The sequence below is a fragment of the Lissotriton vulgaris genome, chromosome 6 (genome assembly GCF_964263255.1).
Source record: "Lissotriton vulgaris chromosome 6, aLisVul1.2, whole genome shotgun sequence".
Classification (NCBI taxonomy): domain Eukaryota; kingdom Metazoa; phylum Chordata; class Amphibia; order Caudata; family Salamandridae; genus Lissotriton; species Lissotriton vulgaris.
Window position 1 is genome coordinate 137,297,706 of NC_141694.1, and position 21,419 is coordinate 137,319,124.

The 21,419-nt window shown below is 48.2% G+C and overlaps 2 protein-coding genes across 3 annotated transcripts in view; both read right to left on the bottom strand.

Annotated features, from left to right (window-relative positions):
- Positions 1–21,419, bottom strand: part of LOC147706908 (mechanosensitive cation channel TMEM63A-like) — a 926,114-nt gene that overhangs the window by 516,832 nt on the left and 387,863 nt on the right. The gene's annotated exons all lie outside the window — the stretch shown is intronic.
- The window catches only part of LOC147706910 (mechanosensitive cation channel TMEM63A-like), a 403,911-nt gene continuing 387,816 nt past the window's right edge, over positions 5,325–21,419 (bottom strand). The window contains exons 23-24 of one of the 2 annotated variants that reach the window (XR_015296601.1): positions 6,605–9,286; positions 5,325–6,540 (exon numbers count right to left, since the gene is read on the bottom strand). Coding sequence is in view for 1 of the 2 variants with exons in the window: in XM_086926170.1 (XP_086782296.1) it covers positions 9,122–9,286 (165 nt within the window). In the remaining variant the exon portion in view is untranslated. Of the gene's footprint in view, positions 9,287–21,419 lie in introns of both variants that reach the window. The other variant, XM_086926170.1, reaches the window with a different exon arrangement.

Consider the following 21,419-nt stretch of genomic DNA (forward strand, 5'->3'; position numbering starts at 1 on the left):
TCTCTGCCCCCACACACACTCCCCCTCTCACAAACACAAAAAAAACTGTCTCTCTCTCTTTCATAATACTCTGCTCACTTTCCTGCACACAAGAATCCCCGTTATATACACCAGTCATGCATAAATGTCACACTCCCTCACAGGCAAACCCCACAAACATCACACTCCCTCATACACAAACATAACACTCCCTCACACACGAACCCCAGGGGCGGGACAGTGTGCTCTACCCATGTCTGTCTGAGCGTCGCTCTGTCCTGGCTGTCTGCTTCACCCTCCCCCTGCTAGCCTGTCTGGGCAGCTAGTTAGACAGACAGAGTACAGAGCAAGATGTTGAGGAAAACATCACCCAATGGGCACTCTGCCACGTTCACAAAAACACTGTCTCTCCCTCCCATAACACTGCTCACTTTCCTGCACACAAGTATCCCCGTTACATACACCAGTCACGCATAAATGTCACACTCCCTCACACACGAACCCCACAAACACACACAAGAACCCCACAAACACCACACTTCCTCACACACAAACCACACAAACATCACACTCCATCACACATGAACCACACAAACATCACACCCCCTCACACACAAACCCCACAATCATCGCACTCCCTCACACACGAACCACACAAACATTGGGCCGTTCGACTCAATCGGCAGTCTGAATCAGACTTTGGGGGCATGTAGCGGGCCCCCCTGCACCCGGAGGCTTCCCAATTGGGCCAGTGGGGGTACCCATGGGTCCCCCGTTACCAGTCATGCAGGGTGGCAGGCACCAGGGGGTGCCCGATTTTCCTCAGCCACCCCTTTCTTCAAAGGGAGCCTATGCAGTTAGTCGTAACATAGGCTCCCATTGAAGTCAATGGGAATCCGACCCAATCGTATCTGGAAGCATCCGGATGCATCATACTCGGTCGGTCGGATTCTCCCGATCCGGGTAGGTCAAAACCATTCCCAGACCCATTTGGTTGGGAAGATTTCCTAACCACATCAGAATCGGGCCCTAAGTAGTAAACAAACATGTGTGAGGATCTTGCCATAGAAAAGAAAACAGGAGATTTACACTTGTATGTTTGTGAATGGCATTCTGTAGTACTTCTATTAGAGTACTAATAAAGAACAACAAAATGCAGTTAGTGAATAGGCCCCTATATGTCTGTCCCCTTATTTAAATGGGCAATGAGTTGGTATATGACTCAGTTTATATCAGATTGAGAAAGGGAGGACCATCAGAATGACAAGAGTTACTGCCCTCCATCTTGTGGTAGGACAGACACTATGGCAGCGTTCTGTGGTTAGAGTCCCCCATCTCATCAGTCAGGAAGCCTATCTTCAAGTGCTAAGTGTTAGCGGTCACTTTTACTATTGAGTAGAGCGTCATCTCGTATTCGGGAAGGCTTAGTTATTACAGCCCATCCATATGTTGAGATCATTGCAAGGCGATGTGGGTTTAGGTCCCCAGCTCATGTGGGGCGCCTGTAATCCTCTTCTCATCGCAGCCTGTTGATAAGTAGCTCTTGGCTGCACTTGTAGGTGGGATTATATGTTCCGGGCTCCTTCACAGGGTAAACAATTGACAATTTCATTAACGGCCACGTTTTCATCTCTCTTTCAAACTTTGTATGGTGCTGTATGTTTCTAATCTAAGATGGCAGGCAGCTAGAGATAGTGGGTTATTAAAGATATGCATTGGGGTTGCGTCACTTTTATAGCTCTGCCTGACAAAAAATCCTTTTGGGCATTTACTATGCCACGCAAAGCCACCTTGTTTGGTTTTGTGTGGTTTAGTAAATAGAAAAGTAATGCAAGTCATCTCCCGCATCAGTACCTTCCCTCTGTAACTTCCCGGGTATGCCTTTGCAGATATCACTGGACCTCCTAACTAAACTTAAATCAGGTTCTCCCCGGGACCCTTGCCCTGCCAAAACCCTCGCCCAACTAGCCCCCACCCTTAACCATCTCATCAACCCGATCCTCAACCTCTCACTTAGCACAGGGGAAGTCCCGCAGCCTTGGAAACACGCACTCATCCTGCCTTTACTAAAGAAATCCAATCTGAACCCGGACTCTCATGCCAATTCCCGACCCATCTCCCTTTTGCCTGCCCTCGCGAAAGTGGTTGACAAACATGTCCACACTTCTTTGTCCCACTTTCTGGAGGCTAATGATATACTTCACAGATCCCAGTCAGGCTTTCGCTCTAACCTGAGCACTGAAACCGCTCTTCTCGAGGTCACCGAAGTGATTAAGACAGCCTTGGACAAGGGAGGAAAAGTCATGTTGGTGATGCTCGATCTCTCTGCAGCCTTTGACACCGTCCCCCACAACCTCCTCCTTGCAAGACTCTGGGAGGTGGGTTTGAGGGGGACGGTGTTCAACTTGTTCCGGTCCTTCCTCTCTAACCGTCAACAAACTATCTGGGCCCCACCTTTTTCCGCCGCGATGCCACCTCTGGAGGTCGGAGTTCCGCAGGGCTCAATCTTGAGCCCTTCGCTCTTTAACATTTACATGACCCCTTTGGCGGCACTCGCGGAGGGTTTTGGGGCCCAGATCGTATCGTACGCTGACGATACACAGCTCCTGTTCACCTGCGACAAGGGCCACGACTTTGACGGAACTTCCATACAGGACTGCCTTGGGGCGGTGTTTGACTGGTTCAACCGACACTGCCTCAAGTGCAATTCCGAAAAGTCGGAGGTCCTTTTCTTCGGCTGCCCGGCTGATCCCAGGTGGAAGGAGTGGTGGCCGGCCGCTATGTTCCCACCTGACAGTGGCTCAGGGTCGGCGAAGAATCTAGGTATTCAGGTCGACAACTGCCTCTCTTTCAGGGGACAAGTGTCGGGCCTGGCCGGCAGATGCTTTGTGATTCTGAAGATGCTGAGGAAGTTCCTGCCCCTCCTATCCATCGAGCATAGAAAGACCACAGTGCAGGCCCTGATTGGCTCTCGCCTGGACTACGCCAACATTCTGTACCTTGGCCTACCGGACTATCTTATATCACGCCTGCAGATAGTACAGAACTCGGCAGCCCGGGCCATTTTCGGCCTTAACAGAAGGGCCAGGGCGACGGAGCTCCTCAGAACCCTCCACTGGCTGCCTATTAAGAAGCGGATTGCTTTCAAGGCCCTGACCATCGCCTTTAAAGCCCTGCATGGTCTTGGCGCCCGTTACCTTCGAAAGTGGATCACTTTTTACCTTCCATCGAGATCCCTTTGCTCGTCGTCACAAGCTAGGGCAGTCACCCCTAGGATACATCGAGCTCGCATCGGCGGCCGCGCCTTTAAACATCTGGCGCCCCAACAGTGGAACGATCTTCCTCTCTCGCTCAGATCCTGTTCCAATCTCTTGACATTCAGGAAGGACTTGAAAACCTGGTTGTTTCAGCAATAAGTTCTTCTATCTCTGACCTTTTTCATAGGACCTTTACCGCCTGGTTTTTTTCGGCTCCTCTCCTTGACATGTGAGGCTCCGACAGCGCCGGGACACTCCTCGGAGTAGCCGTGCGCTATAGAAGCACCCCTTTTAACATAACATAACATAACATAACATAACAAGGCAGCACAAAGCACTTGTGTTACTTTGCGTCGGAGAGGCGTTACATGGGTAGAGCATGAGTGTTCCGATGCATCCACCCAATGTCTCTTGGTGCAATCCCAGATTTTCAAAGACTTGTAAATACAGGGCTGCATTAAAATGCCACGCCTTCCTGAACCAGGCGTAACAAGTTACTTCCTCTGTGTGTTGCAGAATGCAGCACACATAGAAAAATGAAATGCCTTTTAAGGATTGTTTTTGTGCACAAAGGTATCCTTTCCTGCACCATACCAATACTACCTATAACGCAGACACCCTTGCACCATGATGTCTCTTTGTGTAACGAAACTGGTGCTCATTAAAAGGCTCTGGTACCTGGTATCTTTGGGTCTAATTCGCACTCTATAAAACTATTTTTTTTAAACAGTACAGGCGCTAGGCAGCCACACATGCGCCAGCTCAAGACAAACGCTGAAGATGTCTCTCACATTCACACAATGTAGCAAGTTGCCTCGCTGTGCTGCGTGAATTGTAAGTAAATATCCCACTGTATGGACAAAGCAGAGCTGCCACTGGGTTTCTTATTTTAGGGCAGAGTGATGATCCATTGTACTAGCCTAGAGCACGTTTAAATTTGATTTGTATTTATACCGGTCCTTTTCATTGGAAGGTTCTGAGAATGATGCAAAGAGTCTTGACCACTGATTGTGTAACTAAAGGTAGCCAATGGCGTGCTCGCAAAGCTGGCCTTGTGTGCTATTGGTTGAAGGTGGAAGAAGAGTCTTGGTGTGTTTTGGATTTGTTAGGTTTTATATATGAATAAACAAAGGGCACAAAGGTATAGGCTACTGGTCTATTCTAGCTTGGCTAACTTGTAGTTTTTCTTGGTATCCATGACACGGGAGGGTGTGTTCCAGCGTTCAACGTGTGAAGCTGTTCTTTGACCTCGATGACGTATCGGGGATTGATCGGAGTCCATGGTTACCCCCAGGTTCCTCACCTCTCATGACCTGGCTAGTGGGTCATCATGGTCCTCGTGCCACAAGGCCATAGGCTGATGTTTGCGGCATTGCCCGCAGGTCATTGTCTCCATTTATGGAAACATCCATACAGTGTACATAGCAACAGACTATTCTCGTCACCGCTGGAAAACTGCATGCTGGGGGAAAATGCTGTCAATCAAACGTGTCGCTGAGCCACCTTACATTGATCAAGCAAAGTTGAATAAACAGCACGAGTTGTTAATGAGAGTAAAAACTTTGATAAATCCGGATGACTCTAAATGAGGCTGATGGTGGTTCCAGAAGGAGAAGTCTCAGGGCTCCAGAGAGAACAGAGTCTGAGGATGTGCACCAGGTAGTGGGGAGAGCCTGTGTGCAATTACGGATGCACCATGCAGGTCAATTTAGAATGCACCAATAGGGAGCCATTGCTGACTGGCCTTCTATATATAACTATAAGAAAAATATTTCCATAGTAACAGAAATAACTAAAGTCTTGTCTCTTTGATTAGGCAAGATAAATAATTAGAATTGGACGGAGGACGAGCTTAGGAAGTGAAACATTACATATTTAGGAGTCACATTACAAGTGGTTGATCCTGGCTGCTCCAGGTCACCCAAATATGAACCCAGAATTCGATGTAGGGTGCCAGATATTGGCAACAAAGAGTGAATGACAAACAAAGAAGGTAGGGCAACCACACTACATAACTCAGAGGAAGGTAAATCATTCAGTAATATGTGGATACATCTTGAAATCAGAGAATCAATAACTTGCATTCCATTTTTATGATAAAATGTTTATTTTTCTTTCATTTGTAAACAATTGCTTTATTCAAATCTCAAACTATTCTATATCTTACATTATAACAAATATATTTCCTGCATTTGCCACCGTGATTAATCTCTCAATGAAATACCATGGAGTACTGTATAAAAATACTCATTTAGGAAACTTAGTTGCAATCCGATGTGGTCAAACCATATTATCAATACATAAAAATATCTGCAAACGTTGTATTTGATTAATTTAAGCCCTAAAGAACAGTGGGCATTGCATATCAAGTGTATGGCTAGGATGCTTCATGTAACACTCACATCGCCATGGAAAAGTGCATGAACAGTGGTTGAGAAGTTGCTTCGACTGAAAAGATTATAACCTTGGTTCCTCGTAGTAACGGCATAAGAGACCTACTCATAGGTACGTATTAGTGCCACTGACCTAAACTCGATTCTGTACACAAACTTTGCGTGCTGTGCAGACAAATGTTGCATCTCAATCTAGTCCTGTTGAAGGTCCAGGAAAAACGCTTCAAGTGTCAAAACAGCAACTTTAGAAATAAATATACAAAAGCAGAAAATAATTCCCTATTAAAGTAATTAATGTCCAAAATTCTTTATCAACTTTAAAAAAGCGGCTAAAGTTGAAAATCAATACCACCCAGACTGAATATTAAAGTTGAGGTGTTTCACGTGAAAAATTGTAGATGGGCCCAATGCTTGGATTTCATGTGTTTTTAGCACAGAAAACTGTGTAGACAGTGAGACTTTTGACACTTTGTTCACACTGTTGAAATGACGAACTAATTAAACATTTCTGGCAGATAATTGGCAGTATTGTTTTTGTAGTCCGAAGGAGTACGTTGTTCAGACCTCTAGAGATGCCCAGCACTAGATGCATCACAGATTAAGCCGTGGCTATGGGACTACTTCCACATACTCTAAACTGGTTTACTTGTTTAATGGACTTCTTTACGAGAACCCTTCATGCACAAACAGTGACATTCAGCGGCATTCTATATGATAATAATGTATTTTGCATCATATTATGATAGCACTGTGAATGGCAGTGACTGTTTGCCAAGTAATATAACACTTGGGCATCATCTTTACCACTTTAAACATGGGCTCAGATGAATGTTCTTTTGTATGGAGTCAACATTCTCCTAGTGTTGGAGGGTGGAGGTACCCAGGGCGATCTGGTGTAGGTGTAGGTTAATCTGGAGCTATAAGCATCCCTGTAGTTACAGGATACTCTGGAGATAGATGCATCCCTGTAGTTACAGGTTAATCTGGAGATAGATGCATCCCTGTAGTTACAGGCTAATCTGGAGATAGATGCATCCCTCTCATTGAAAGGTGGGGGTGTACAGACTTGTCAAAGGGCAAATCTGAGGTTGTGACTGCAGTGATTCTCTATGGAGGCGACTCATTCCTTTGGCAGTTGACATCTGTCAAAAGAGGTAGCTGCTACCTACCCTGTACTGATTGACAGGTGCGTGTACATATCATTTACAGGTTAGGGTGACTTTTCAATAGTGCTTGCTGAGTGGTAAACTGATGGGGTGGCTACTTTGCGGTACAGGCTTTTGGGGCAAAACACAACACAGTACTGACTGTCTGGTTGATTACTGGCACAAAGGCAGGCTGGTAGGGTACGATTACCTGCACACTGTTAGGGGCATGAAGATTCCATCACAGAAGCTAATGGGTATATTTACGCATGCAAAATATCCAATGCGTTGGAAGTTACAGTAAAGCGCATGTGTATAGGTGCTGGTCCCAAAAACTCAGTGATGTATTTTTGATGACGTCTGCCTATTTTTCTAAAAAAAATGGTTTATTGAATATGTATTTGGCACAACACCACAATGACATGAGTATGTGTCCTAACACTGTTTCAGGACACAAGTTTAGACTAGCTTTGGATCTGGGACACATGGATCCTGGTACTTCATTTGGCGACGAGGTAATCCTCGGATGTGCATGAGGTACAGTTATCATGGCACTGTGTGCAGTGATTTCATACTAACACTTATCCTGGAATGATTTCAGGGAGATGACAGTGTGTGTACAGCTACACTGCATAGAATTACCCTTTAGTGGCTTGGGCCAATCATATTTTTTGTGGCGAGATCCGCGGTGGAGAATTGCATTCGAATCATGTACTGCGACTTTAAGTTACCAGTATATACGACAGAGAACTCTAGCTTATGTGTGTGTTTTGGAAGCGTTTATAAGGGTCTTATATACGCCTTTTACACCCATTTTCAAATCTTTTTTGCTGCAACCAGTGATATCACCGACGGGAGAGACAGATGATGCAAGTCGTTGTCTAAAGTGAATGTGATGTCATTTCTTGGTTTTTGTTTTTGCGTAGTATACTTAATGGTACTCAGTGGTAACATTGTAAAAAACGAGGTCCCATAGTGTAGCATTCGAAGGCCTTTGTTAGGGGTGCTGAGTGTGAGCACTCCTGTTTGCAATTGTCTTTTAAGGCAGTGACAGAGGCAAGATATCATTTTAAGTCCATTTTTGCATTGGTGCAAAAAAAAAAAAAATACAGCTAGAAAGTCATGTTTTACCATTCTGGCCATTTGCATAATAGGCAACTGAGCAATAACGATTTAATGCAATGTAAGGATTTGCACGAGGGCATACAATAATAAGAAATGGGATAAGAAAACTTTAAGATAGGAGTAAAATGGGGTTCTGTGGCTGCATCACTTCGCTGCATTTTTCAATATTGTAAATTAATGGCTCATGCTTTCTTTATTAAACACTCTTTTCCACATATGAAGTTCTTTTTATGTTCAATGACTGTGCAATTGTTTCCTCAAAACCTGTTCCCTTGTGTTTTGCCTGGTGATGTGATAGAGCCTGGAGCTCAGTATACCTGCTCAGTTCTGCACTGCGAGCTTCCAAAATACTGCCAAAGCATTCGCTCCGTTTTAACCCATACAACTTCTGATTAATAAGGGCTTGTGGGTTAAAAGTGAGATTATGGTGTACCCCAAATTAGTGTGCAGCAAAAACCAGACGCCTGAGATAGGCAAAGAGCCACCACAAAGTGCGTCCAAGTTTCTCTCTTTCATGCGTGCTTGCATGCTGGCATTCGGGTACGTGTAGTTCTGTTTATCTATTAGAAGTTAAAGACTGCAAGCACCAGAATACAATACAAAACTACGGACCTATGTGCAATACTCGTGCATTGAATCGGAGTCAATTGGGCATTAAGTGACGTCTACCAGTGCTTAAATAGTTAGGTTGCGGCAATCTACCGCCACCTGGTGGCCATTTTCTGTCGTGACTGTCTTTAAGGACCTGCAACCTTTCTCCATAAATCCAGTCCGCTCCGGCTGGTGGTTTGTTTAGCCAGGCTTAACTAAAGCTCTCTTTGCGCTGTATTCAGCTGGAATAATTTAAAAATAACATGATGACAGCTGAATTATAAATACAGTACGTTAGACCGATAACTTCTGGACTACGAGTGGAGCGTATTTGGTTGGACGGAGTATCTTGACCTTTGCCCTGGGAAGAGCTCTGTGTAGAACCCCAAACGGCCTCCTCTCCTCTGGTATTTTGTGAGAGCCATGTGTCTCTGACATGCTCAGCTCCTCCAAGGATACAGTGCCTGAGTATTACCATATCACACGGGAGCCCAAGGATCCCTACGCTTGGGACTTGTTTCCCTTTTCTCCTCTTCACTGGAAGCCATTGGAGCTTGGGAGTCAGCAGCAGTAAAAGAGTCCCAGGGAGGAGGCACATCTCAGGTATGAGCTAAGGATGATAGAGAAGTTGTTAATGGATGTTTTCATCATCATCCACCACTAGATGAACCATGTCGTCATCTGTGACCGGCGTGAAGGCATCTTCCATGGTGCCATAGGACCTCTGTCCTGCTCCCTCTGGAGCCGGGGGAGTGGACATAGGATCTGCGGAAAGCAACGCTTTCGGAACATAGACCTGAAAATAGAGAAAACATTTTGTTATTGGTTGTGTCTGTCATTATAATCCTCATTCCACCAACACAAATATTTCCTAATATTATTAATGTACACTATATATTAATAATTGCACCTAAACTTCCATCATACTGCGATGATGTACTGTACAGATTTCCAATGTTTTTGGTATTTTTTTTTTCAGTATTGCCCTTTCATTTTATTCTCTACATGCCTCAATGGAATAAAAAGCTCCATGCAGACCGGCCGCCTTCCCCAGGACTTCTCCTTTTGGGACTTTGAAAAAGAAATAGCAAAATCAGCACCTTTATAAAAATAAAATACTGCAAACAATGCAATTAAAAAGAAGATAAACTGAGCCTTCTTTTATTGGCTAGTCACTGCTGCTGGGCAATAAAAAGGTGAGCAACAAGCCAGGTGGTAGGAGAAGTTTTAACTATCACAGTCGCCGGCGTCGCAACAATCATCCCTTACAAATGCGCGCAGAGTGAAAACAACCTGCAAAGTGAGTGCCAGGCACCAGGATCTGCAGTATAAACCTGATCCGATCCCCTATTAGTCTTTAAAATGTACCCACCTCCTCCCCACAGTGGCCTGCCTGTGGGCCTTCTGCACCACCGGAAATCCGACCTGCCTCCTCTCTTGCACAGTTTCACCTGCCCTCTCTCCCTCCATCACCGTGTCCCTCCTGCCCAATGCCTTCTATGCCCACTCCCCGTGTGCCCTCCTTCTCCTACAACTAAACTGGCCCTCCCCTCACAAGCCTCATCTGGCCACCATCCCCCAGGCACCTGCATCTTCCCAACCCTGCTGCCCTATGTTCCAATCAGGTCACAGACTGTGACTTGCCAGAGTCTCCAGAAGTAACAGACCACACAGAAAAGCAGTCATTTTTTTGCCAAGCGCTTGAAAAAATACTGCAAATTTGTTATTTGTTTGCCCCAAAATTTGCCAAGCTTGCCCACAAAATCCTGGGGCCAATGTGGGAAGGTCTGACTAGGACAGATTGTGTATCAAAGCAAACACAAGGTGATGATGGACGGAGCGCTGAAACTTTTCAAACACCCACCCCCAGTCACAGATCTGGGTTGAATTCATCATCGTTCTTTAGCTCACTTCACCCCCCAGTTTAGACCCAGCCATATGCAAATCAGTCTTGACCCTGTGCCTCATGGGAACAGTCCAGCCCGAACTGCCAAGCCAGGTCTTGCCTGGGCCGGAAACAAGCATCCTGGGACCGGTTTCGGGTAACACCCCTCATCTGCCAGGCTAGCTCGAATCCAACGAGTAAGGGACTGCTGTGTATCAGACATAAATACTGTGCCGCAAATAGAATATATAATAATGATAATAATAATGGGAACATTTATAAAGCGCAATGGTTACACTAAGACAGTGTGTCTCCGTGCTGTTGTAGAGTTAGCCATGATTCAGTTTCCCACTACCACCCCCTACTTCCCTCGGGGAAAGAGGAACGTTTTTAATTTTTTCCTAAAGCAGCTCTTCTGGGCCTCCATCCGGAGATCCATCGGGAGGGCATTCCATTGCTTGGTGGCCAGTAGGCGGAAAGACCGGCCTCCCATCCTGGCTTTCTTGATAGCAGGTACACACACCAAACCTACCCCACCTGACTTCAGCTGATGGGTGGGGACATAGGGGGTCAAAAGATCCGACAAATACGAAGGGGCATTTCCCTGCAAGATCCGGTGACGGACACAGAGTGCCTTGAAAATGACTCTTTCTTTTATCGGGAGCCAGGGTAGCGCAGCCCGAGCTGCCCTAGCAGACGACCTTCTCGGGCACATCAGGATTAGGTGGGCTGCCGCATTCTGCACTCACTTGGTCGTCGCGCCTAGATAGAGGATGTTGCCATAGTCCAGGGGCGACGTCACCAAGGCATGGACCAGGATCTTCCTTGCCGCCACAGGCACTAGGTCCAAGGTTTGTGGAGTTAGCTAGGGTCTGCTGACGGCTTCTTTAGTAGGCCGTTGACTTCTGAGTGTTTCTAGTCCTAGGGCAAGATGGCAGTGGCAAATGGGGTGTTGAACAAGGTGGTGAGAATGTGGCTGATTCTGGCTACGCCTACGTTAAAGATGTGGTGAGGGCATCGGTTAGTTTGGGCCCTTGAGTGGACAGAGTTCATGATGGAGGCGGTGTTCTGTGGGGCTAGGTGGCTCCATTTGGTTAGTCGGATGTCTGTGGTGGTATCGCGTTGTTGTGTTGCTTGAAGTCGGTGACCTTGGGCTTGAAGTTTCTGTTGCCAATCTTATTGAGGAAGACGTTTGTAAGGTTGTTATCGAGTTCCTGTGAGGGGGTAATGTTGTCTGTTGCAACTGAGGCGTTCGAGAATTCTTTGACAATGTTGAAGAGTTCTTTGCTGTTATTGGAGCTAGAGTCAATGCATGAGGCAAAGGCCTTTTTCTTCAATTCTCTCAACTGTCTGTGGTAGAGGTTGAGGGCTGTCTTGAAGGCAGTCTTGTTGGCCTTGTCCTTGCTGGTGTGCCATCTCCTTTCCAGTTGTTTGAGGCTCTCATGTCTTCAGTGTACCAGCTAGCCTGCTTGGTGGAACTTCTGTGGGTGCTGTGGCTGATAGGAGCGACGCCATCAGCGCAGTTCGTGACCCAATTGTGGAGGCTGCTGAAGTTCTGGTCTAGGTTGTTCGAGGAGATGGGGTGGGTGGTGTTGAGGGCATTGATTTATGTGTCCTTTGAGACTCTGCTCCAGCTGCGGTAGGGAGCGTTGCGAAGACTGGGGGCGGAGGCCTGTGAGCTGGTGATGTTGATGTGGATAATGGAGTGGTCGTTCCCAGTGAGTTCTTTGGTGTAGCTGTACCCGATACAGTCGCTGGCGGTGAAGATGTGGTCTAGTGTGTGGCCTGCAATGTGTGAGGGGTGGAGGACGAGTTGGGTGAGTCCAATGTTGTTCATGCTGTTGGGGAGGTTGGTAGTGTTGATGTCATTGTGGTCGTCGAGATGGGAGTTGAGGTCACCGAGGAAAATGTAGTTGTTGGAGTCTGTGGCGAGGAGGGCGATGAAATTGCAGAAGGCTGGACATGTCCTGGAGGCCGGTAGGTGAGGGTGCCCCTGATGTTGGTTTTGCTGTTTGTTTGGAGTCAGAAGTTGAGGTGTTCCGTTGCTGGGGCTATGTCATTTGTGGTAGTGCATTGGATGATTTTCTTGTGTGTGATGGCTGTCCCTCCACCAGTCTTGTTGATGCGGTTACGATGGGTGATCTTGTATCCTCTGGGTATTGCGCTGGCAATGTTGTGCGTGGAAGTGGGATTGAGCCGGGTCCAGAGAGGAAGAGGACATTGGATGTGAGGGTGGGGACAAGGTCCCAAATTTCCGCGGTGCATTTGCATAGTGAGTGAGTGCTGAGAAGGCCAAATAAGAGCTGGTGTTTTTGTTCAGGTGGTGTCTGTGGTGTGTTCAGGGTGGGTCTGGTCAATGGGCTGCTGTATGTGTTGTGGCAGGTGAAGTTGCAGTGGGTACAGGTGAAAGGTCATACCTAGGAGCGTGGGTCGTCACAGTGGCAGTGTATGTTGTGAGGTTGAAAGTGTAAAGCATGGCAATGCTGTATCTTGGGGGGTGGAAGGGCCTGGGTTCGCGGCGCTGGGTGCGTGCCAGGCACAGATGGGTACAGGCGAGCTTGCCTTTGTCACGCCTTCTGCACATCAGCAGCGCGGTCATGCTGCAGCCTGCATTAAGTAGGTCCTTGGGTGGGCAGGGATTCTGCTGTGCACTTACACAGGCACACCTTTCATCCTGCACTTACACTGCTCACTCTGCACTCACTGTTACCCAGCACTAACACAGGCACACCTCTAACACAGCACACATTAAATTACCTAACACTCCTGAACATGCATATTCCTCTACAAATGCACCCACAGAATATATGCTCTTCGTGCAGTACTAAATGCTTGTTCATGCGTAACTTAAAGTCCAGTGCAAGAGGGGAGAGTGTACTGAGGCTGGGGGATAGAACTGGATAGAAGATTGAGCTGACCCTCTGGCGGGTGGTTTGGGAGGTGGGATCGGTCTTAGGTCTTGGGGATCAGCCAAAAGTGAGGGGTGAAAGCAGCTGAAGGCTGCAGGAGGGGGGGGGCAGCCCAACAGCTAAGGCTTAAGCTCTGAAACAGTGGTTGTGAGCTGGTGCGGGAACTTAGAGGAGACTGGTGGCTAAGGGTGTGGTGCAGATAGGGGGAGAAAGCACAAGCTCGAGAGGTACTTATTGGCCCTGCATTGAGCCTCATTGGCTTTAATAACAACCATTGAGACGGAAAGGGGAGGCACCTATGGTCAGACGTGCTGTTTTGCCAATTCTGAAGCAATGATGTAGAGCGGCACTTGGCCCCATTGGCCTGTATTGTAATAGCACTCTGTAGGTGCTGCTACAGGAGGGGAGAGCGTGTAGAGGCCACACATCATCTTGGAGATGGGGACAGGCTGTTAGGGAGCCAGTGAAGTTGGGGAGAGTAAACAGAGTTTAAGGCTGCAGTGGCCAGTACTTCTGGAGTGCTAGTTTGGGAAGACCATATGCCACTGTGTCATCAGGCTGGATGGAGCAGCCATTTTGTATGATATGAATCCCCTTTTGAGAAGCTCTATTTACCAATACTTCTACCAGTAATACTGCTGCTGGCTCACACAGCAATACTCTTAGCCAGTACAATCACATCATTGTGTGTGTGTGTGTGTGTGTGTGTGGGGGGGGGGGTCTTCTACCTGTACACAGCCATGCCACTGCATTTCAATTGGGCAGCCATGTTAGGTGTGAAAACACCACCCAGGAGCCATTTGGGAGCAACAAGAGCTCTTTCTTGACAGCACCACATAAATGCTGTACTCAAGATAAACAGAGTAGTGGAGCCAAATACCCTCTTTCAGTTGGGATTCTTAAAGAGCTCTTTTTTGGTTTATCACACAAGATATGGCGATAGCTGAGCTATCAAACCAGATACTGAAAGACATCCAATAAGGAGCTTAATAAATGCATAATCACACAATATATTAACTTGAGTAAGTCATTTATTGTTTTTGATTAATTAAAACCATTACAAAAGTACACGTTAAAAAAAATTATACATATTAAGACAAGAGAAATGCATTTCTAAAAACTAAAAAGTCTCTAATATAAATGCACCTTTATTCAGCTTCTTCTAAAGAGGTTCAATGCTCAAAATTTTCAGTTGTGTTAAGTTTAAACTTCCTTATGTGGTTTTGGCATTTGCACAGGGCACAGCTCTTCCTTGTTTAGATTCCACTATTGACTGGAATTTCACTAGCTTCCCATTTATCTGCAGGTGCTTGGGGTCGAAGCATGCAATCACAGCATGTCTCAGAGTTCGAATCCCTAGTTCGTTAAAGTGCGCTTTAAGTAATCCTACCCTTTCCTCCTTTAATTTGGTGCAGGAGCAGATTAGGTGTTCCATATCCTCAGTACCGTCCCACATAGTCTGCATGTGTTTCCACATTTCTCCCTCTGCCAAGGTGGAAGGTGCGGAATGACTGGCAGGATTCCTAGCCTGTATTTTAAGAACTGTTCTTTGGTCTTCCTGGAGTACCCCAAATTGAAGTATGCCTGTGACCCAAGTAATTTATAGCCGCTCAATATCATCCAGGCATATCTCCTGCGGGCAAAGGCAGCTTTGTCTTCGATTTTTTTTTGTTTGAATATATTTTATTGATTTATGTAAACAATCAGTCGATACATGGATATACATTGCCAATATAAAACGGTAAGTATCTTTTCATATACATTTGCACAAGAGAAATTTCAGCACATGAAGGTAATACAGTTGCATTGTACATAAGAGAATTTCTACATGCATCAAGTCATGTAACAGTGAGGCTAGAGCAATACTGTTTGGTAATATAGCTGCATTGTACGTGATAACACTCTAGATGTAGGGCAATGCATTCTCTGGATATTGTTTGGTGAACTCCTGTAGGAGGTGGCATGGATTTGTGACTCTTTTGCGTGTTCACTTCATGTGTGGCTGACAGCGTGCCTTAGCGCCAGATGTGTCGTGTGATCAGGGATATCGAACATTGGATGTGTCCAAACCTCCGAGTCAATATATTCAAAAATGTAACAAGTATGGCAGTTGGGTCTGCCACATTAACTTCCAAACTAGTCCCAATCGAGGACAAAGGGCCAAACAGGGTAATAAACCGTGAAAAAGTGAAGGTTTCGGGTGCACCGAAGTGATCTCCGAGTGAAACGGGAAAAAAGAAATGGAAAATAGAAAAGGGGGAATATAGGGCGGATAGGACGTGTCGTTGGGAGTACTGTGTCATGAGGTGTGTCAGTGTACAGTCGTGTAGGCGAGTGTCCGGATCCGCGGCCAGTATGGCAGGTGTACATTGCAATTGTTGCTCAATGGGACAGGGGTGGTCGAGACACCACCAGCCGGGAGGCGCCACAGCGCCAGCCCCGTGGCTCGCAGGTGTCAGGGGGACAATACAGCCTATTCCCGTGGTGTCACCGTGTCTCCTTGGTGTGTGTCTCTTCAAGTGCGCCATCGTCTAAATGAGCCCTCTAGTGGCGCTTTCCTATTTGAAGGAACTCGAGGTGTCGTCCCAAAGTTGCGCAATTGGAAACTTCCTCAAACCTGCTGTTTCTTCTCGATGTAGTGTGGTGCTTTCAGCCCCGCCCAGTTAAGAAAGGAAATGCACCAGTACTTAGTGAGCAGAGGTTCCCTCTTCTTCCAGTGTTTGGTGAGCATGCGCTTGGCAGTAATGAGCCCTAGGTCCCAGAATCTGGCCGGTACTTTATTCAATTTGGTCCTCTTATACAACCCCAGGATGCATGCTTCCCATGTGTGGGGCAGGCCTGTGCCAGCACTTCGCGTCAAGAGGGATGTCACCTCATTCCAGTATGTGGTAAGAGTGGGGCAATGCCAGAGCATATGTAAAATGTCTGCGCCTGTCAGATTACATCGGGGACAGCTGGAGGTGGAGGTCGTGAAATACCTATTAATCTTATCTGGTGACAGATATGCCTGGTGCAATATATAAAACTGTATTATCTTGAAACAGGAGTTGCGTGGGATATTTACGGGGCTGGCTAATACCATTGTCCATTCCTTGTCCGTCCATTCCCTCCCTCGGGAGGTCGCCCACTTATCTCGCAATGGCTGCGTGGATCGCTGCATATGCACGAGAAGGGCCTGTGCTAGCCAGTGTATAATATGGGAGCCGTTGCCCATGACATGCAGGTACTGCATGAGATGGTGCATTGGCAATTCCTCGCGTATATCACCCCAGGATTCTGTGTATGTGCGCAATATTGACGCATGAAGAAGGAATTGTCCAGCTGGTAAGCCTGTGCTCTCTGCCAGATCTTCAAAAGGGAGCATAGTTACATCTACATAAAAGTCGCCCGCTGTTTCCACACCAGCCATAGTCCTGTTCTCCAGCATGGGCAATGTCACCATTCTGCCCTGCCTGGGGGTGCCCAGCAGAGGGAGCATAAGGTTTGACTTCTCGGGTCAGTTTCACACTACGTAGGAAGCATTTGCGAGCCACCGCCACATGTAATGGTAACGGGCGGGGTCCCTTGGTCAGGGGGTGGAACAGCGCGCATATTTGTGTATGGGTCCATACAGTGGCGTCGGTGGTGGTGTCCTCCAGATTTTTGCCACCCAGCCAGTGCGACACCCATTGCAGCTGTGCCGCAAGATAATATAATTCTAAATTGGGGACTGCCAACCCTCCAGCCTCGGTGGGCGAATAGAGTTTCGTCAATGCAACGCAAGGTCGCCCAGCGTTCCAGATTAGGTTCCGGGTCATAATGTCTAGGTCATGGAACACTCGGGCAGGGACATATAGCGGAATGTTGGCAAAGTGGTTTAACAGCCTTGGCAACACTATCATTTTGGACAGTGCTATCCGGCTAGGCACATTTAGGGGCAGTGTCTTCCAGAAGGCCATTTGTGCGCGCAACGAGGAGATTGCACGCATCAAGTTACCCTCCATTATGTCTGACGGGTCTCTATTGATATGCATCCCGAGGTATTTGAACGTAGTGGGATACCAGGCCAGCCTAACACCACTGAAGCGAACATCGCACTCCTGTATGTCTGGACCAAACGAGTATACTCCGGACTTGGCCCAGTTGACCCTCAGTCCCGACACTTCCTCAAAAGTCTGGAATATGTCTGATAATAAGCACGGCACCCAGGCGAGGTCACGCACATACAGAAGCAGGTCGTCCTCATAAAGCGAGACCACATGTAAGCCATCTGCCATCGGGATCCCCCAGTCCGTTTCTCGCACCCGCAATATTGCCACAAGGGGCTCTATGGCCAGGGAAAAGAGGAGTGGCGACAGGGGGCAGCCCTGTCGAGTTCCTCTACGCACTTCCACTTTATCCGACAGTAGCCCGCCTGTTCGCATTCGCACAATGGGTCTCTGGTAGAGTAATCCAACCATGTCGACGCATGCGTCTCCCAGGTTGAATTTTTCCAGCACTGCCTTGAGGTAGGGCCATTCCACAGAATCAAAGGCTTTCTCAAGGTCCAGCACCAGGCACCCTGATCTTGGCCAGCATAGCGTAGCAGCTTCCTGTACCCGGAAGAGGCGGCGGATATTGTAAGAGGTGCTTCGCGCAGGTACGAAGCCGTTCTGGTCACGATGGACAAGGGTAGAGACCACAGTGGCTAGGCGTCGAGCTAAGATAAAAGTGAAGATTTTGTAATCGGTGTTTAACAGGGCAAGAGGTCTGTATGAGCCCATGTTCGTGTCGTCCCTGCCGGGCTTCAGGAGCGAGACGAGAGTGGCCTCATTGAGCGTGGTAGGAAGCGCCGAGTCATCTATTGAAGCAGTGTACACTTTTAGCAGCTCTGGGATTATGATTTCTGAGCAGGTTTTAAAAAATTCGGCGGGCAGCCCATCTGGGCCAGGCGATTTGCCATTGGAAAGAGCAAATATGGCTTCGCGCATGTCCTCCGTCGTGAGTGGCACCTCCAGGTCTCCCTGCTGCGCAGCTGTGAGGGGTGGTAGTTGTATATCTGAGAGATAATCTTTGATAGCTTCAGTTGAGACTCTCAGCTGAGACCGGTATAAAGCCCGGTTGTGTCGCACGAAAGCTCAGTGTATTTTGCTCTGAGTGTATACCACCCCTTCCTCAGCCGGGTGAATGGCAGTCACTGGTGTAGTGCGGTCTTCCTGTCTGACAAGCCAGGCCAATAGTTTCCAGGGTTTGTCGCTAAGGTGATGTGTGCGCGCCGAGTTAAGGTGACATAGCCGCTCCAGCAGTCGTGTGTGTTCCTCACGGTCCGTAAGTAGCGGCCCATTGGCTCCTGTCAACGCCTTCTGCTCTCTGCAGAGTAAATCAGCCTCCACTCGTTGCAGGTCTTCCTCCAGTTTTTTCTGCATATGTCCCTGTGTGTCCAGGCAATGCCCCCTAATCACAACCTTAAAGGCGTCCCATTCAATCTGTGGGGAGGACGCTGTGCCAGAATTATCTGCAAAGTATTGCACTACACAGGCTTGTAGGGAGTCTCGGAAGGGGGGTGTCTAGCAATAGGGCGGGCTGTAATCGCCAAGTAGGAATGGGTGGGTGTGGGCGTTCCCATGTTATGTCTAGTGTATGTGGGTTATGGTCTGAATGTGTTCGGCCCAGATACTGTGTGTCTGCAATGAGGGGCAACAGTTCAGATGACACCATGTATCTGTCTAGGCGTACATGCAGTGTGTGTGCCCCAGAGTAGTAGGAGTACACCCTGGTATTGGGGTTGCGAGTGCGCCAGGCGTCCTGTAGGTCCCACTGTGCTGCCCACTGAATGAGCGCCCTCATGGTGCCACAAGACGGGGCATCAGGTCGGGGTGGAGCAGAACAGTCTAGTGTTGCGTCCAGTATGCAATTGTAATCGCCCCCGAGTATCCAGGGAACTCCATGCCAGGGTGCCAGTTTCTCTGATAGATGTGTAAGAAAGCCCCCCTGGTCTATATTTGGAGAGTATATGGATGCCAGAACCACAGGTTGCCCATCTAAACGGCCGTGTACAAGCACATACCTGCCCTCCGAGTCGGCGTGAGAATGTGTCATTGCAAAGGGAGTGCCCGGCCTTACCCATAGCAGCGCCCCACGGGCATATGAGGATTATTTTGTAGCGTACAATTGCCCCCTCCATCGACGGTGTAGCGCTAGCGCTTCCGTCTTGTTCAAGTGTGTTTCCTGCAATAGCGCTATTTGGACTCGGTGTCTTTTGAGGTATGAGAATATTTGATAGCGGCGAGAACGGCGTGTGCATGCCTCTAATGTTCCAGGTGCAAATTTTTATCGCAGTCATAGTATCAATTCAGGCAGTCCCCCCCCCCCCCCCCCCATTACATTAGCTGACCCCGGACCCGCCACACACCCCCACCGATCACATCTAAAGCCATCTCCATTGACACGAATATCATATCCTGGGAATACACAAAAAGGGTTGTGATTAAATAATAAAGTTAACCAGAGGGGGGTGAACCATTGGTAAATACCAAAAGGGCAGTAGCCGAACATGCCACCGTCCATACTCTCGATCGAGAGGAACAACCTTTCAAGTCTAGGGGGTGTTACGTGCTAGGCACAGTTTCAGCAGTACAGCAACCTGTATAAAGAGGGAGATCACCGTCCCTCCCTGGGTCATTCGGTTTAGGCATCGCGCTGCCAGAGTTTGTTGGGCGAATGTAGCTTAGCCTGCAATGCAGGAGTCCCGGGCTAGTAAGCCGTTCTGGAACAAAGTAAATTAGGCCTCATATCCCAAGCCATAGGCGTGGTCAGTCTCCCATGGGAAAAAGCCGATGGGTAGTGAAGGTTTAGGGAGGCCCTCACCCTACAGCACCGTGTCAGTGTTCGGGTGACTGGAGCAATAATTACTGCGTCCGATCTCCGCTGTCCGACCCGGGGGCAAGGAAGCTGCCCCCGACGTCACCAAGCTTCAACGGCACAGCAGCGTACATCCAGGCCATATTCAGAACGCCGTCATTCTGGCGAGCTCAGCCAGGGCTCCTTGTGTGATCTCAATTGAGTAGGTCTGCTGTCTGTGGTATGATATCTGGTAGATCTACGGAAAGTTGAGAATCCGGTATCCCATAGATGGCTTCATTATCGCTCGGGATCATCCGTGGGCTGGCGCCCTGCGCGGCACCTGACGTCGGGGAGCTGCTAAGTTCGGTGACCCTGCGGAGTGCATCTTGCTGCTCCTGAATAATCTGTTCCGCGGGCGGGGAGCGGCGGGCCGCTTCTTCCGGGCGATGAGTCTGAGGCCCTCTATTCCTACGGCGAAGCCTCGGTCCACGTGCCCGTGATCTCGCCGCTAGATCCTGTGTTTGCCTGGGTGCCGTGTCAGTGCCGCCATCAAGCCAGGCGTCCGTTTCTTCAGGGCTAGTAAAGAAGTAAGTTTTATCTCGTGCCACCACCCTCAACTTTGCGGGGAAAAGGAGGGAATATTTGATACCTGTAGTGCGTAGCCGTCTTTTCACCTCAAGGAAGGAATGTCTTTGACGTTGCACTTGGACAGTGTAGTCTGGGAAGAACATCACCGTGGCATTGTCTATGCGAATTTCTCCAAGTCTTCTAGCCTCCCGCAGGACGGAATCACGGTCGCGGTAGATTAATATCCGGAGGAGCAATGGTCTCGGGTTGGAGCCCGTGGGAAGTGGCCTTGTCGGTACTCGTGTGCCCTTTCCACCACAAAGTAGGGCGAAAGCGTGCCTTCCGGCAGTATGGTCCTCAGCCAGTCTTCTACATGGTGGGTGGGATTGTTGTCTTCCCATTTTTCCGGTATTCCCATGAGTCTGATGTTGTTTCTCCGTGCCCGCCCTTCCGCATCCTCGGCACGGTCTTCCAAAAATTCGACCCTGTTCAGAAGGTCCCGTATATGTTTGTCCGTCTGACTGACTCGGGGCTCAAGATCTGTCACCGTTCCCTCCAGGACCTTGGTACAATCTGCCAGTTTTTTATGATCTTCCCTTAGGTGGGTTAGGTCAATAGCGACACCGTCTATTTTAGTTTCCAATGAAGTTCGGGTCAACTGGAGTGATTCTTCTAGGCGTTCCATGGCAGCGAGCATGCTATCCAGCCTCGTGGTCACCTGGTCGGCATCCATTTCCCACAATGTCTTGTCAGTCTTCCCTTTCGGT